We start from the raw sequence: 16,817 nt of genomic DNA, 5'->3' as shown, positions 1-16,817 counted from the left end.
AGGAGCCAGGACAGGAGGTGGGACGGGCCAGGGGTGGGTAATGGGCGGGGTTAGGGGGCCCAATTCAGATGCTTGCTATGGGGCCCAGTGATTTCTATGTACGCCCCTGGTCATCAATATATACCGGCTGCACAACCCCATTAAATACGGATTACCTATCCTTAGGATAGCTTATCAGCCTCAGATCGATGGGGTCCGACTGTTGGCACCCCCATTGATGCCTGTGATATCACATTCATTGGTTCCATGACCTTCCTGCAGCTCAGTCCCTTACATGGGAATAGTCCTTACCCACCCCTTCAGTAATGCCTGTTATTTCATTCCTCTCAGAAATGCTGTACAAAAGTTTTCTGGTATTCCAGTTATTTCAGAGCCATTAGTTTTTCCGTCGCCTCCCGTCGTATTTCTGGTTTAGCTTTGATGACCTCATTCTTCGATGAAGAGGAAGATACGGACGTCTGGAAGCTCTCTAGAAGAACCTGTTGCATCTCTAAGACCTGATGGTGAAGATTGTAGTATTGTGCACCTGTACGTTGCAGTGATGGTTAATGGCTGATGCATATACATGGGCGCAGCGCTTACCCTGTGGAGAAACGTGTGGTGAACAAATTAGTCCCGTTTTATCGAAACTTCCAAAATGTTCGCCAGTTTCCCAATATCCCTGTGTAAGAGGAAGGGACAAATACACGTAAGAGGTGGGAGATGTGAAGCAGCAAGCAAACAGGTTGTGAAGTTACTGGGGGTGATCACACACTGCATTGATACGTTCTTATAAGGGTTATCCAACCCCTATAATGACCCCCCCCCCCACCCTAATGCCCGTGCCCCTCATGCAGGTTATACTTACACCGCTCCCCATCACTTCTGATCTCCGCACGGCAGCTAATGCATCTCCCCGTCGCGGGTGGGGAGGCAGCCAATAGCCATTGATTAGACCCCCTGCCCAACACCCCTGTTTTAATTCGCACGACGGGGAGATGCAGTGGCGGCCGTATGGGGATCAGAAGCGATGTGGGTGCCGGGGAGTGGGGTAAGTATAACCTGCATGAGGGGCCTGGGCATTAGGGAGGGTCATTACAGGGGTTGGATAACCTCTTTAAATACCAGGTCATCTTAAGGCTATGTTCACAGCTGCATTTCAGCCTGCATTCTAGCCTCCGTCACAAAATTAGGTGAAAATGGCATGCAGGACTTTGTCTGCGCCAAAAAAGTGTTCTCCCCCAACGGAAACAGAACGGATCTCTGTATGGTCAATGGGGTCTGTTCGGCTCTGTTTGCTACAATTATGTTCAGAATCCGGCACTAACGTTATTTTCATTGTTTTGCTCCTATAATGGAGCAGAATAGCGAAAATAAAAGCCGATGTGAAAGATTTCAGTATAAAAAAATAAATAAACCCCCCCCCGGAGAATCCCTTTTTAATTTTAAACTCAAATTATATTCCACGGAAATAGGATCACATATATAAGGAAACTAAATATATATTATATTATAAACAAAAAACAATGCCCCCTGCGTTTGTTACAAAATATAGTGTAGAATTCAATCAAATAAAAATCATAGTTCTTACGTCTTCCATTGCTCGGACAAGATGACATTTTGGAGCAGATTATCAAACAAGGTATTAAAGTAATTCCTAACATCACCAAGTTTATATAATATAAATAAATAAAACGTAATGGCAATTGGTTGCCAATTAAAAGGCCTCTATAAATGCGGCGACCATGTTTGCAAAATGCGAGTTGTTATTTCTCTTCACATTCTGGTGGGAATTCATATAAGATGCAACACTAATTGCAACTCAACTCCATGCAGGGTGCAGTACGTTGGATGTACAACTCGGCCCCTCCAAGAAAGGATCTGAAGACGTTTGTGGGATAGCTCCGCCAGGAATCCTTCCTCGGTCTCCAAACCCTTTTCAGCGTCATGACCGTAATGCTGCGTCTTGTAAATGTATAGGCATTGAAAGAGTTAATGTTCACAGCAGAGGCTGAGATCGCAAACGAAAGTTGCCAGGACAGGAGGCTTATTGGATTTTGCTTTTAAAACAAAAAAACAAGAGGTCCGACTGGTCTGAATAATAGACGTGAATATTTGTTTAAGGCTCCATTCACACGTCCCTATAATGGGTCCGGATCCGTTCCGCAAAGTTGCGGAACGAATCCGGACCCATTAATTCTCTATGGGGCCGGATGAGATGCGGACAGCACACAGTGTGCTATCCGCATTTTTCGAAGCACAGCCACGATCTTCCGGTCCGCGGCTCCCGAAAAAAATAGAACGTGTTCTATTCTTGTCCACAATTGGGGGATCGCAATACACTACGGACGAGTGAATGGACCCTTATTCTTAGTATTTGATATATATACAGTACAGACCAAAAGTTTGGACACACCTTCTCATTCAAAGAGTTTTCTTTATTTTCATTACTATGAAAATTGCAGATTCACACTGAAGGCATCAAAACTATGAATTAACACATGTGGAATTATATACATAACAAAAAAGTGTGAAACAACTGAAAATATGTCATATTCTAGGATCTTTAAAGTAGCCACCTTTTGCTTTGATTACTGCTTTGCACACTCTTGGCATTCTCTTGATGAGCTTCAAGAGGTAGTCACCTGAAATGGTTTTCACTTCACAGGTGTGCCCTGTCAGGTTAAATAAGTGGGATTTCTTGCCTTATAAATGGGGTTGGGACCATCAGTTGCGTTGAGGAGAAGTCAGGTGGATACACAGCTGATAGTCCTACTGAATAGACTGTTAGAATTTGTATTATGGCAAGAAAAAAGCAGCTAAGTAAAGAAAAACGAGTGGCCATCATTACTTTAAGAAATTATGGTCAGTCAGTCCGAAAAATTGGGAAAACTTTGAAAGTATGGGCTATTTGACCATGAAGGAGAGTGATGGGGTGCTGTGCCAGATGACCTGGCCTCCACAGTCACCGGACCTGAACCCAATTGAGATGGTTTGGGGTGAGCTGGACCGCAGAGTGAAGGCAAAAGGGCCAACAAGTGCTAAGCATCTCTGGGAACTCCTTCAAGACTGTTGGAAGACCATTTCAGGTGACTACCTCTTGAAGCTCATCAAGAGAATGCCAAGAGTGTGCAAAGCAGTAATCAAAGCAAAAGGTGGCTACTTTGAAGAACCTAGAATATGACATATTTTCAGTTGTTTCACACGTTTTTGTTATGTATATAATTCCACATGTGTTAATTCATAGTTTTGATGCCTTCAGTGTGAATCTACAATTTTCATAGTCATGACAATAAAGAAAACTCTTTGAATGAGAAGGTGTGTCCTAACTTTTGGTCTGTACTGTAAATATTTATATTTTGGGGGGTCAATTTGCGGCAGTTATACATTTTAAAAACATTAATTAAATTCCACAGAAATAGGATCACATTTGTAAAGAAACAAAGGGATATGAGAATTATTGACGCACGTGTCTACCACGCAGGCGCAACTTTCACAACTGTAGCCTGAAACACATTAAGATGAGGTGGTATTTAAAGGGGTTGTCCAAGATGGCCTGTCCTCAGGATAGGTCATCACAATCATTTCCCAAATAAGCCCTTAAAGAATGTATTGATTTTTTTATTTTTTTAATCGAAAAAAAATTTGGACGTCTAAGGGGGACATGATTAACCTATACAAATATATAAATAGGTCGTACAAAAAAGACGGTGAAATGTGTAGGCCAGAGATTACCAGGATCTACTACTGCAGTGATGGCTAACCTCCGGCACTCCAGTTGTGGTGAAACTACGACTCCCAGCATGCTCCATTCATTTCTATGCATCTTGGGAGTTGTAGTTCACAGCTGCAGTGCCGGAGGTTAGCCATCACAGCACTAGGGGAATAACGCCTGCCAGACGAGCACGTGTGATGCTCTGGGCAATGTCCTTCTGGAAATCCTCAGGTCCTGGCATTCATGAGGATATTAAATTTGGCACATACCACCTACCTGAACATTGTTGGAGACCAAGTACATGGCAGAGGTATCCCCTAATGGTAGTGACCTCTTTCAGCAGGATAGTAACATAGTACATAAGGCCGAAAAATGACATTTGTCCATCCAGTTCAGCCTGTTAACCTGCAAGTTGATCCAGAAGAAGGCAAAAAAAAACCTGTGAGGTAGAAGCCAATTTTCCCCACTTTAGGGGAATAAAAAATTCCTTCCCGACTCAGAATAACTCCCTGGATCAACGACCCCTCTCTAGTAGCTATAGCCTGTAATATTATTACGCTCCAGAAATACATCCAGGCCCCTCTTGAATTCCTTTATTGTCCTCACCATCACCACCTCCTCAGGCAGAGAGTTCCATAGTCTCACTGCTCTTACCGTAAAGAATCCTCTTCTATGTTTGTGTACAAACCTTCTTTCCTCCAGACGCAGAGGATGTCCCCTCATCACAGTCACCGTCCTGGGGATAAATAGATGATGGGAGTGATCTCTGTACTGACCCCTGATATATTTATACATAGTAATTACATTAGATCTCCCCTCAGTCGTCTTTTTTTCTAAAGTGAATAACCCTAATGTTGATAATCTTTCAGGGTACTGTAGTAATCTCATTCCAGTTATTACTTTAGTTAGTGATTGAGGGTTTCAAAATGTTTACTTGACCTCCAAAGTCTTACCCTCCAAAGTTACCCTTTTTACTGTCAGCCCTCAGTCCAAGATGTAGTAAAAATCGTAGCTTCGGTATAAGCCTATGAATGCTCACTTCCATAAATGATCTAGTCCTTCTGTACATGGTCCTCTGTGTTTATGATGGTTCTCTCTGCTCGATCCCTCGACTTGGTCAGAAATGAACCTTCAGTGACTGGAGTTATGGCATCTGCAGTGAAGATGTGCCGTGTTTTCTGTGATCTTGTGGTTTATGTGCAGCAAGTGCGTACAAGCTCTGGTTATTGGCATGCCGACAGTCATATTTGGTCATGGAAACTGGAATAACATGAACTAGAACCGGCTCCAAGACAAAACTCCTTATTTTGCCTCATTAAATCATTCATGTCGTTCCTCTGTTTAGGAAGAAGGAATCATTTATGCACATGTATAAGAAACATATGTCAGTTGCAGTTACATGAGACCAGGATATGGCCTATAGCAGAAAATGTATTAAAACCCATATACTTTATTAAAAACAGGGCCTCTTTTGTCCATGGGTTGTGTCTGGTATTGCAGGTCAGTTGTTTAAATCTCATTACATGCCTTCAGTACAGAATTACTTTAGCGACGTTGTGCATCAGTCAAACTAATCACTTCCGCAGTGATCATTTAGTATTTTCTGGCAGCGGGGAGAATGGCAGAACATGTGGCAGTGGTCATGTGATTAATTACTTCCAGATCTCCACCGTACATGTATGGCAGAAGTCCAGACTTGAAACAACCCTTTTTTTATGCAGCAGAGCTAATGTCTGAGATCGGCGATCACGCCGAGCGTGGACTTGTGACCACTCATGCCGCTGTCAATTGTGACCATGGCATATGAGCAGTTTTTTCCCGGTAATGCAGCACACCTGTGGTCCAAACAGCCTCCTCATGCTGAGATTGAGGGAGTCACTCGGTTGCTGTGGCAGCCACGGGCCTTCTGAATTGGAGGCCTGCCACAGCAATGGTGCCATGGAGCCCTGTTTGTTGCGGGGTTCCATAGGGACTTAATGAAACTCCCACAGGTTGCAGTATTAAACCATTGCAGTCTATATTGAAGTACCCAAGGGGAACGTAACATAAAGTAAAAAAAAAAAAAAGGTTTTAAAAATATGTATAAAAAAGAAAATATAAACATTCAAATTATCCCCAAACTTAAGCCATAACGGGGACAAATCAAAAAGGCAGATTTTTCATTACTTCACCTCCCAATAAAAATTCTGATCAAAAAGTCATACACACTCCAAAATGCACAGAAAATACACACTGCAAAAAATGAGCCCTCACACAGCTCTGTAGACAAAAACACTAAATAGTTATGGGGGTCGGAATATGGCGTTATAATAATTATTTTTTTTTTAAGGACAAGAAAAACTATAAATGTACTATTGCTGTAATCGTACCAAACCGGAGAATGAAGGGAACCAGTCAGTTTTTCTGCATATGGAACGCTATAAAACCGAAACCCATAAAACTGTAGCAGAACAGCATAATCCGCCTCCGTCCACATTATAGTCAATGGGGACGGAGCGGCGGCGCGGCGAAATAGCCGCAGGACGGATCCGACATGCTGAACAGCCTGTCGGATCCGTCCTGCCGCAAGTGTGATAGTAGCCTAATGGTGTCATTAGAAAGTGCAACTTGTCCCACAAAAAACAGGCCCTCATACGGCTATGTGAACGGAAAAATAAAAAAAAGTTTTTTTTTTTAGGGGGGTGAAAACAGAAAATTGCGGAGCCCTGAAGGGGTTAATAGATGATTAGATCTGTTTGTGGCGTTGATCTCAATAATTGAGATTTTTATTAAACTGCCTGGTGTTGTCGGTGTATGTTACCTGCTGGGGCTGGTAAAGGAGAGACATAGGGGGAAACTGGCTTAGACATCCATACCAACCAATCAGATTCCACCTTTCATTTTTCAGAGCTACTTTGGAAAATGAAAGGATCAATCTGATTGGTCACTATGGGCACCAGTTTTGATAAATCTCCCCCATAGTATCCCCGACCTTTGTGTTACATACAGTAGATAAGGGAGGAATGTTGTGTTTGGTGGTGGTGCCCTTGACTAGTGCTTAGTCTTCCTGCAAGCACCCAGCTACACAGGTATGATATATGTGCCTAGGACAGGGTCGCTCACCTATATACTCTAGCACAGGGATCAGCGACCTCGAGCTGCTCCCACAATGCTCCTATCAGTTCTGTGGGAGTTACAAGAGTATCCGATCCAGTGTGCATGCTGGGAGTTGTAGTTTCACAGCAGACTCAGGCTATGGGAGCAGGGCAATGGCTAAATCCCATGCGCCCTGCTAATAATGATTAGTAATATACAAATAATGGTAACTAACCCTAATGATGCTGTGCTTGTGAGGAGCTTGTTGACTGCAGGGCCGAGGCTTTGACGTGCATCTGACTTTGCCACTACCATGGTTTGTGTGCTGCAACTGATACGTGCACAGCATGTGTCCTGTGTGTGATCAGTACTGTGCCCTGCCTGTGAGCGTTGCTTGCTGTGGTATGTGTTCTGCGTGTGAGCGGTGCGTGCAGAGATTGTGTCCTGCGTGTGATCGGCGCATGCACAGCATGTTTCCTGCGCTTGAGCGGTGCGTGCAGAGCTTGTTTCCTGCGTGTGACCGGTGCGTGCCACAGCATGTGTCCTGTGTGAGATCAGTACTGTGTCCTGCCTGTGAGCAGTGCTTACTGTGGTTTGTGTCCTGCCTGTGAGCGCTGGGCCGCAGCTTGTGTCCTGCCTGTGAGCGCTGGGCGCGCAGCTTGTGTCCTGCCTGTGAGCGCTGGGCGCGCAGCTTGTGTCCTGCCTGTGAGCGCTGGGCGCGCAGCTTGTGTCCTGCCTGTGAGCGCTGGGCGCGCAGCTTGTGTCCTGCCTGTGAGCGCTGGGCGCGCAGCTTGTGTCCTGCCTGTGAGCGCTGGGCGCGCAGCTTGTGTCCTGCCTGTGAGCGCTGGGCGCGCAGCTTGTGTCCTGCCTGTGAGCGCGCAGCTTGTGTCCTGCAGCTGCCTTTTTTTGTGGGGGGGGGGGGGGGGGTGTTCTTTCAAATGCCAGTGCTGTAATTCAGTCCCAGTCTGGCACTGGTCAGTAGCTTCTGCTTCTGTACCGTAATTTCCTTAACAGCGATGTGTACAGGGGACCTGCTCCGAGCTTTCCACGCTGCCTTCCGGAACTCTCCTGTCAACTCCAAAAACCAAATAGTAAAGGTGAGTGTTTCCCCCCCCTCCCCGGGTGTCTCTGCTACTGCAGCCATTCTATGGTGAAAAACCCACAATACAAACTGGTAGGTAGGTGCTCACCAGAAGGAAGAGAGTGGGCTTATTGCACCTATAGGTGCCCCCATCTTTTCGGGGTGCCGGATGGTTAGAAAGCGGCTGCTGCTCCCTCTGCTTGATCCCGGTTCCAATTGAAATGAATGAGAAGTGCAAAAGGAAAACACTGCAATAAAAAATGAGATAAAACAATAAAAGCAATAATTCAGTCATACATGCACTCGCTCATTCTTCTCTTTGATCGATATGATCACCACTACAGGTCACCTCCCCCAGCTTTAGCGGAGTGCTCTTTTAATCTAGTGCAGCCTCTGTGTGGGAGCGGGGGTCCTCTAGAATACAGATGTCCATGAATGTACTAATATCTTCCTCTGAATTACGGTACATTTTCCGTAATGATCGTGCACACAGGCTCCACTGGCATTGCACAGAGGAATGCACTGGGATTAAAGGGATCGTCCAGTTTTATGTAACTGAATGTATTCCTTGTCTACAGGCAGGTTATGCAATGTTAGGCCTCATGCACACAACCGTGTCTGTACTGAGGTCTGCAAACCAGGGATCCGCAAAATACGGACACCTTCAATGTGCAAATAAAAAACTCCAGCTCCTGATGTCTCCATAAAAATCCCATAAAAAGAGTCATTGAAAGCTTGTGCTGTTCGCGTCCGTAGTTCCGTTCCGTGGCCCTGCAAAAAAATATAGAGCATGTTCTATTCTTGTCCGCATTTGTGGACAAGAATAGGACATGCTCTATATTTTTCTATGATGGTGGCGGTCATGTGCGGTCTGCAAATTGCGGAACGCACATGAGCTGGTTACGGTCGTGTGAATGTGCCCTAAACATGATTCTCCGTGTGCAATCTCCATGTTTCTTAATTCCATTACTAGAAATTTCCCGTTCTATAATTTGTGGACAGGACATGGATGACATCATTTATATGGGTCCTCAAAAAAACAAACGGACAGTGCCCGGATGTCATCCATGTCCTGTCCGCAAATTATAGAACAGGACATTTCTAGTAATAAATGTGTCCATGTGCGGATGTAAAATACGGTCGTGTGCATGACGCTTTATGTCTCCTGTACACGGCCGTATGCGTTCTGCAAATTGAGGATCCACAAAACACTGATATCGGCTGTGTGCCTGCCGCCATTTTGTTTTTCCCTTCTATATAAATGTCCTATACTTGTTCACAAAACGGACAAGTATAGGGCATATTTCATCATTTTTGCGACCCGATGGCACAGACCTAGTGATGCGGACTGCACACAATGTGCTGTCTGCATTTTTTGTGGCGCCATTGAAATGAATGGTTCCGCATCCGATATGCAAAAAATGCAGATCAGACGTGGGACCAAAATCCAGTTGTGTGAATGAGGCCTTAATCATTTAACCTCCGTGTCAGAATAGTTTGTCAGTGAACAGATCCAATAAAAAGATCATATCCCCCTGACACACGTGAAGGGCTCCTATAAACCTAAAGGGGTAGTCTTATCTCAAACATCTGTTCCACCTCTGGACCAACACCTACTACTAGAAAAGAGGTCCTCTGACCCTGTCCCACTGGCCGCAGCATCCAGGCTTCAGGAGGTGGTCAGGTTTTTGGAAACAGCCGAGCTCGCTGTTCTACGCTTTTCCTGTAACTCCCCATTCTGTGGGAATATGGAGACGGCGTGGCACAGGGAGCAGCCTGGAACGTTTGGAGGGACCCCGTTCTAGAGTGGGATGTGACCCGGACCAATCAGACATTTGCAGCGTATTATGTGGATATGCCATAACTGTCCGTGTTTAGGATAACCCCTTTAATTGTCACTCTCTCTGGTACGGAGCCCTGGACCTGCCTCAGGTACACCAGCAGGACAGGTTTACAACCTCCGCATATAGACGGGTGTGTTTCTGTTCACTGACAGTAAGAAATGGAACAAAAGATATGCTGCTCTGTTATTCCTCCTGGAAGTGTAAGCATTGACAACTGGGTGTTACCATACCCCTTAGGAAATGAGCCATTTCTCTATGTGATCTGACACTGGAAGCATTGATTACACCGCGTCAGTATGTATGGGCACCCCACTGACTATGGAGACGGTAAGGCCAGGTTTTCAGTTTAGGCGACTTTCACACTTGCGTTCAGAGCGGATCCGTCTGAGACGGATCCGCTCATATAATGCAGACGGTGGATCCGTTCAGAACGGATCCGTCTGCATTATATTGTAAAAAAAATTCTAAGTGTCAAAGTAGCCTCAGACAGATCCGTCCAGACTTTACGTTGAAAGTCAATGTGGGACGGATCCGTTTGAAGATTGAGCCATAGTGTGTCATATTCAAACGGATCCGCCCCCATTGACTTACATTATAAGTCTGGACGCATCCGTTTGCCTCCGCACGGCCAGGCGGACACCCGAACGCTGCAAGCAGCGTTCAGGTGTCCGCCTGCTGAGCGGAGCGGAGGACAAACACTGCCAGACTGATGCATTCTGAGCGGATCCACATCCACTCAGAATGCATTGGGGCTGGACGGATGCGTTCGGGGCCGCTTGTGAGAGCCTTTGAACGGAACTCACAAGCGGAGCCCCGAATGCTAGTGTGAAAGTAGCCTTAGTCACTATTTTCCAGTAGGAATACCAGAGGAGCGGTGCATTGCAAAGTACAATGAAAGTGGCCATGCTTACTGTTTACTGCTTTCTGACCGCAGGAACGTACCCAGGCAATTGTACTGAAAGTCCTGACATCGTTCAAAAGCAACGAGATTGAGCAAGCGGTAAAAACACTGGATCGAAACGGGATCGACCTGCTAATGAAATACATCTACAAGGGGTTTGAAAAGCCCACAGAGAACAGCAGCGCGATATTGCTACAGTGGCACGAAAAGGTACGAGCGAGAACAAGCTTCTGCAATGTCATTCCTTTTGGAACCGCACCCATTACTTGACATTAGAGAATATTGAGTCCGGTATATTAGATTGCTGCAAATCTGTTATCAGAATTTCACTGCCCCACTTAGGGGGCTGCATAAAGGGGAGACAAACACCCTGATCGCAGCAGAGGGTTACTTAATTTTTTTGTCTTTTTTTTTCTGCACTTTTCATAAAGTCGTTGCCCCGACTATTTTGCTGCCCATTGACAGCTTGTGTATAGTGAGAAGGCGGTCAATCGGCAGCGGGCAGGTGGCGCTGGCAGCTCCTGGCTATCAAGGGGTCCGGTCTTGGTTCCTGCCCCATCAGATAAGTAGTGATTTTGTGAAAAGTACAGCAGGGGAAAAAACACTGGAATTGGGGTCTCTATCGCTATTCAGATGGGGCGGCATAAACCTCCCTTTAACCCTTTCATGGGCCTGAACGTCCAGGCAATTTTTTGTGATTTTGTGCACGTGGTAGTTTAGCGACTCTAACTTTTTTATTTGTTTGACTACCAAAATAGTTTTTGCTATGTTTTTTTTACTTGACACTTAGGACTTTTTATCAGCATGTGTTTTTATTTTTTGTTTTTTTTTATTTTATTGCAGCTCTTTATTTCTTAAATATTAAAACTGACACCAAAATTAATTATTTCAATGGGTTCCCTATTTTGTGACGATCGTTTTGATATATACCTTGTATAGGATTGAGTGAACGGGGCGATTATGGTGACTGTTTCCGTTTAGAAATGGTATTTAAAAAAATAATTATAATTCTATTTGTATTTTTCATTATTTATTTTTTTACTTATTATGTGCCAAAAATAATCTAAATTATATGTCCCCCAGGAGGTCATGAAAAGATCTCCTTTTTCCCCCACTGTTTCCACTGTGACTGGCAGGGCTGTGGAGTCGGTAAGCCAAACTCCGACTCCCACTCCCTCATACATGGCGCATGTTTAAGCGATAACCTAATTTAAGCTTTTTTGTGTTTCTGTATTTCTGAATGTGAGATGTTAGAATATAAGGGGATAACTGTTTTCTATGTATAGCGTATAGAAGCCATCAGCTCCCCAAACATGAGCTCAGAGGAAACGCAAACTAAAACATAAAGCGTACAGAGAGAGCATGCACAGAGACAATGGATTCATGCACAGTTTATTGAAAGTTTAGATATACTAAGTACTTGCCTTAACCCTTTGGCTACCGGAGGTTTTTAGATTTTTTTTGCGTTTTTTCATTTTTCTACCCTATTTTCCGTGAGCCATAACGTTTTCATTTTACCGGTCACATAGCTGTATGAGGGCTTATTTTTTGCGGGACAAGTTGTATTTTCTAATGCCACCATTAATTATTTCATAAAATGTTGTGAGAAGCAGTAAAAAAAAAATTCCAAATGGGGTGGAATTGAAAAAAAGAAAAAAACGCAATACCTTCACCGTTTCACAGGTTTTGTTCCCACAGCGTTTTGTTTACGGCAAAACTGACCCGTGCCCCTCATTCTCTGGGTCAATATGATTACAACGATGCCCCATACGTATAGGTTTTTTATGTCTAAAATAGTGTAAAAATAAATTTAAACTTTGAGAAAAACATATATTTTTTTTTTATATTGCCATATTCTGACCCCCATAACTTTTTTATACTTGGGTTTTTAGAGGCTAATTTTTGGCGGAACAATCTGTACTTTTAATTGATACCATTTTGGAGTGTGCGTGACTTTTTGATCATATTTTATAAAAAAAAAAAAATTGGGTAATAGAAACAATGAAAAAAATTTGCAAATTGGCCATTTTGACCCTTTTTTCCGTTACGCCATTCACCGTATTGGATTTTTTTTTCTCTATTTCAACAGTATGGGCATTTTCGGTCGCGGTGATACCCATGTTTATATTTCTTGTTATATGGGTATTTATTTTTTTATTTTACGGAAAGGGGTGTGATTTAAACTTTTTTTTGTGATCATTATGTGCCTCATATATGAGCTTATTACATTTTTATTATTTTTATTTTGGTTTATCAGGAATTTATTATTAGCTATTTTGCTCACTTTTGCTCATTTCTTATCCTGGCCTGCCATCAGGTGGCCAAAACAAGAATTGCAGTTTGAATACTGTTAGCCTACTCCAGGGATGGCCAACCTGAGGCTCTCCAGCTGTTGCAAAACTACAACTCCCATCATGCCCGGACAGTCTACAGCTATCAGCCTACAGCAGGGCATGATGGGAGTTGTAGTTTTACAACAGCTGGAGAGCCGCAGGTTGGCCATGCCTAGCCTACTTAGTAAGGCTTACAGTATTCAGCGCAACTGGCGATGCCCGGATTGGACACACTGGGTATAGATAGGACACTTCCGGGTTTTTGCGCATTTAGGTGCCGTGATCTCACTTGATCATGCTGCACGTGCGAGCGGATGTCATGTTTACATATCGCACCAGCGCCGTACATGTACGGCGCTGGTAGCCTAAGGGTTAAAAGGGTTTTCTCAGCACATTGATGCACTGGCTGACAGGCAGTTTGCACTCACGCTGTCTCCTCAGGCTGTGGGGGGTCTCCAGCACTTATTCTTGTGATCTCTAACACAGTTTGGACCTTTTGCTTACTGCAGGTAATCTTGCTAAACCTTATAAGTTCCTTCAGAGCTCCGTCCCATCGCTCCGCGGGGGCGTGGTCACTCCTGCTCTCAGCTAATCAGGTCTGCAGGTTACCATAGAAACCTGTGTGCAGTGAGAGGCCTGCTGAACTGTCTGGACTCTATAGTTCATGACTAAAGTAAAATCTACTGACCGATGTGTTCAGAAAATGTCCCTTTATGTTGGAAGCTAATCTTTGTAACTAGTGAGAGAACCTCTTTAATCCTGTTTTCTCGAGCAGATCTGAGAGGAGTGCAGCCATTCCTTCCCAGTGCGGAGGAGCTTCACTACTGAGCATCTACATCTCAAATCAAAGCCTAGATCCTTAGATCAGGAATAGAACAGACATTTATAGGACATTTCATCATTTTCCCAAATTCTTATGAAAATATATTTAGCACATACTGCATTGAACTAACTGTACCAATTTATTATCTATTTTTAGAGTCGGTCTATTTTATAACGACTCCGACTCCACCAAAATGGACTCCGACTCCACAGCCCTGGTAACTAGGGCATCCCCAGGAGCTCCAGTTACAGGGGAAAACAGCCCCCTGTGGGGGCATTACACACAGGCAGAGCTAATCAGGGTCTCCTTAGACCCTGCAGCTCTGCTCCTGCCCCAAGACACCCGGCGGTCATGTGACCAGCGGGACCAGTAGAGGAAGCTGCTCAGCCTCTCCTCCATTTGCTCCTCCACGATCTCCTCCCGTCACCGGAGAAGGCAGAAGTGGTAATAAACCTGTACAGCGCTGGGATTAAAGCGCTACCTGAATGTTTACACACATGCTATGTGCTATATAGCCAATGGGCAGTCTGGAAGGGGTTAAAGAGGACTTTTCACCGCTCCTGACATGTCTGTAATAGCTTCATGCTTTCCCCATGTGATAACAATTCTGGAGCATCTATTCCTATGGCTCTATGTTGTGCCATTCCTCTATTATTTCTACCAGGAGTTATACCTGAATTGCTATTAGTCTTCAGTAAGGGTACAGAGGGGAGGTAACCAGTTGGGGGTGTCCCAGTACAATAATATTTCCAAATGACCCACTGGACCCAGGAGGTCAATAGTACGGTTTCAATAGTCTGAGACTATAAATCCTGTTTCTGGCCGTTTTTTATTATTAAAATATAACTTTTATTTCTATTTTGATAAACAATATTGCCACAAAAACACATACATTTTAAACCAGCATATGGAGGGCAAATTGCTATTAGGGGGCTATAGGTTTAGCAGTCACTGCTTGTCTATAGGTGGGATGAGATTGTTATTTATCTCTTTCAATGGAGTGCAAAGTGCGTGTCTGTAATGTCAGCCGACACCAGACACTCCGCAACTAATACTCTTCCGGATTATTACCCTACCTAAGGTGCTGTATTTATCAGTGTCTGATAGCTGCTCAGGCACTCATAGCGGCTCCTACCGCCCGCACTTGTATCTACTATCTGCCCCTATAGTGTGCATATGTATGCGGCGTCTGCAGATCGCCGTGCGGTTATTCATTCATTTACCCTACCGTGCTTATAAAAAAACTAATAGTGCAGCTCCCCCGACATGTTTCACCGCAAGATGCAGCTTCTTCAAGGGGGATAAGGAGCTACTGACAATCGTTGTCAGTAGCTCCTTATCCCCCTTGAAGAAGCCGCATCTTGCGGTGAAACATGTCGGGGCAAAGCTGGTGGTTCAATTTAGAACTGACCTCTCCTACCCCATAATCTAGGGATGCTCAACCTGCGGCCCTCCAGCTGTTGCAAAACTACAACTCCCAGCTTGCTCTAATAGCTGTAGGCTGTCCAGTTGTGTTGGGAGTTGTAGATTTGCAACAGCTGGAGGGCCGCAGGTTGGGCATTCCTGGCACCCCTCACTGCCAGTATTGGGTGCCAGTATCATGTTCACACAGATCGCACTGTAGGAAAGCGGGAAAGATTCCCTGGTTTGTGTAAACTTTTATTGCACCAGGGATGTAAATTGGTGGCTTGTTTAGCAGCTTCCCTTAAGAATGGGTCTGGCTTGTATTCCGCTCCAGCAGAGTGTTATAACGTCGTCTTTCTTCTCCCCCTCACAGGCATTAGTAATAGGAGGCATTGGCTCCATAGTCCGAGTTCTGACCTCACGGAAAGCGGTGTAAGAGACTGTATTAGCTGAATGGAGAAGTTTATGTTCCGGGGCTCCAGCGCAGTGAAGGAAGAGTGGACGCAGAGGCCCGTCTGTCTGCAGAGAGCTATATATTAAACTGTTTTGGAAAATTCAATTGGGAATGCTTCTTATTACCGACTGTGGACGAGACATGAATGTATGTTTGTTTAATGGGGTATATTTTGTTCCAAGCACCAGTCCTCCTTAGCAAGGCAATGTAAACTGACAAAAAAGGTGAGGAATTTGTTTAAGATGGGCGAGCAGCAATCCACTAATAACCTCCACGAAGCACCTCCAAAATCTGGCCACGCCGAGAGGTGCAGCTTCTGTAGCCAAGGCTGCGCCAGGTTCCCAGATTTCTGCGTGCCCTCACATTACGCCAAGTAGAATTCCCATGCTAAAAAGAGCCCGGGTCATAGGACTGGTGGCTTTTTATTTGTTAATGTGTACATACCGGATTTTAGGAGTTCCTTGAGTTTTTGGTCTTACTTGAAAATACCGGCTTTAACCCTTTCCTCCGCCCCGGGAGGAGGAAGGCAGCACGGCCTTCTTCCTCCACGGGAGGAGCCAGAAAGGGTTAACGCCTCATAGTGATTGGGGAAAATACGTTATGTGTTTGTGATGTTTCTAAGTTAAAGCCGCAGTTTCGCTGGAGGGCGGTCTGGTGTCCTTCCCCCCCCGGCCACTCTCCTACAGTGCCCACTACTCTACTGAAACCTGTAAACTTTATTAAACTGACAACTTCCATGAGTGAAGTGATGGAATAATTTTGTTTTATCTTTGTGTTTATTGGTTGATACTTTGTATTTTATTTTTTTTGCCTTTTAGAAGCAACATTGCATGTTTCACCCTTGAACACTGAATATTTATTTAGTTATGCCTAGCAACGTACATTGGCACGGGCAGGATCGTCCTGCGCGGGGGTCAGTGCGCTGCGCTTGGGAGCCGGCGAAGGAGGAGGCTCGACTGGTAGGTTGTTCTGAGCCATTTTACCTACATCCAACCACCCTTCCCACAGAACATGCAATGTTGCTCTTTATAGTAGCAGCGGTTTAGACTTTGGGATATTCCTGAAGAGCAGTGTTGTCTAATGTGTGGTGTGTGCACCAGTGACAACTGGGGGCCACAGGCTGCATTGGGGCCCACACCATCCATTGGACGGACCTGCTTCCTACAATACTGAATGTGGGTTTGCTGTGCGGAGAGGGATTATCTGTA

At 44.7% G+C, this 16,817-nt stretch overlaps 1 protein-coding gene across 1 annotated transcript in view; it reads left to right on the top strand.

Annotated features, from left to right (window-relative positions):
* LOC122946873 (actin-related protein 2/3 complex subunit 5-B) overlaps positions 1-16,366 on the top strand; it is a 30,916-nt gene extending 14,550 nt beyond the window's left edge. The window contains exons 2-4 of the mRNA XM_044306738.1: positions 7,794-7,866; positions 10,629-10,805; positions 15,529-16,366. Coding sequence (XP_044162673.1) covers positions 7,794-7,866; positions 10,629-10,805; positions 15,529-15,591 — 313 coding nt within the window. The 3' untranslated portion in view covers positions 15,592-16,366. The remainder of the gene's footprint in view (positions 1-7,793; positions 7,867-10,628; positions 10,806-15,528) is intronic.
* The last annotated feature ends 451 nt before the right edge of the window (positions 16,367-16,817 follow it).

This window comes from Bufo gargarizans, chromosome 9 (assembly GCF_014858855.1).
Source record: "Bufo gargarizans isolate SCDJY-AF-19 chromosome 9, ASM1485885v1, whole genome shotgun sequence".
NCBI lineage: Eukaryota > Metazoa > Chordata > Amphibia > Anura > Bufonidae > Bufo > Bufo gargarizans.
The sequence above is the reverse complement of the archived record's forward strand: the minus strand, read 5'-3'. Positions and strand labels throughout refer to the sequence as shown.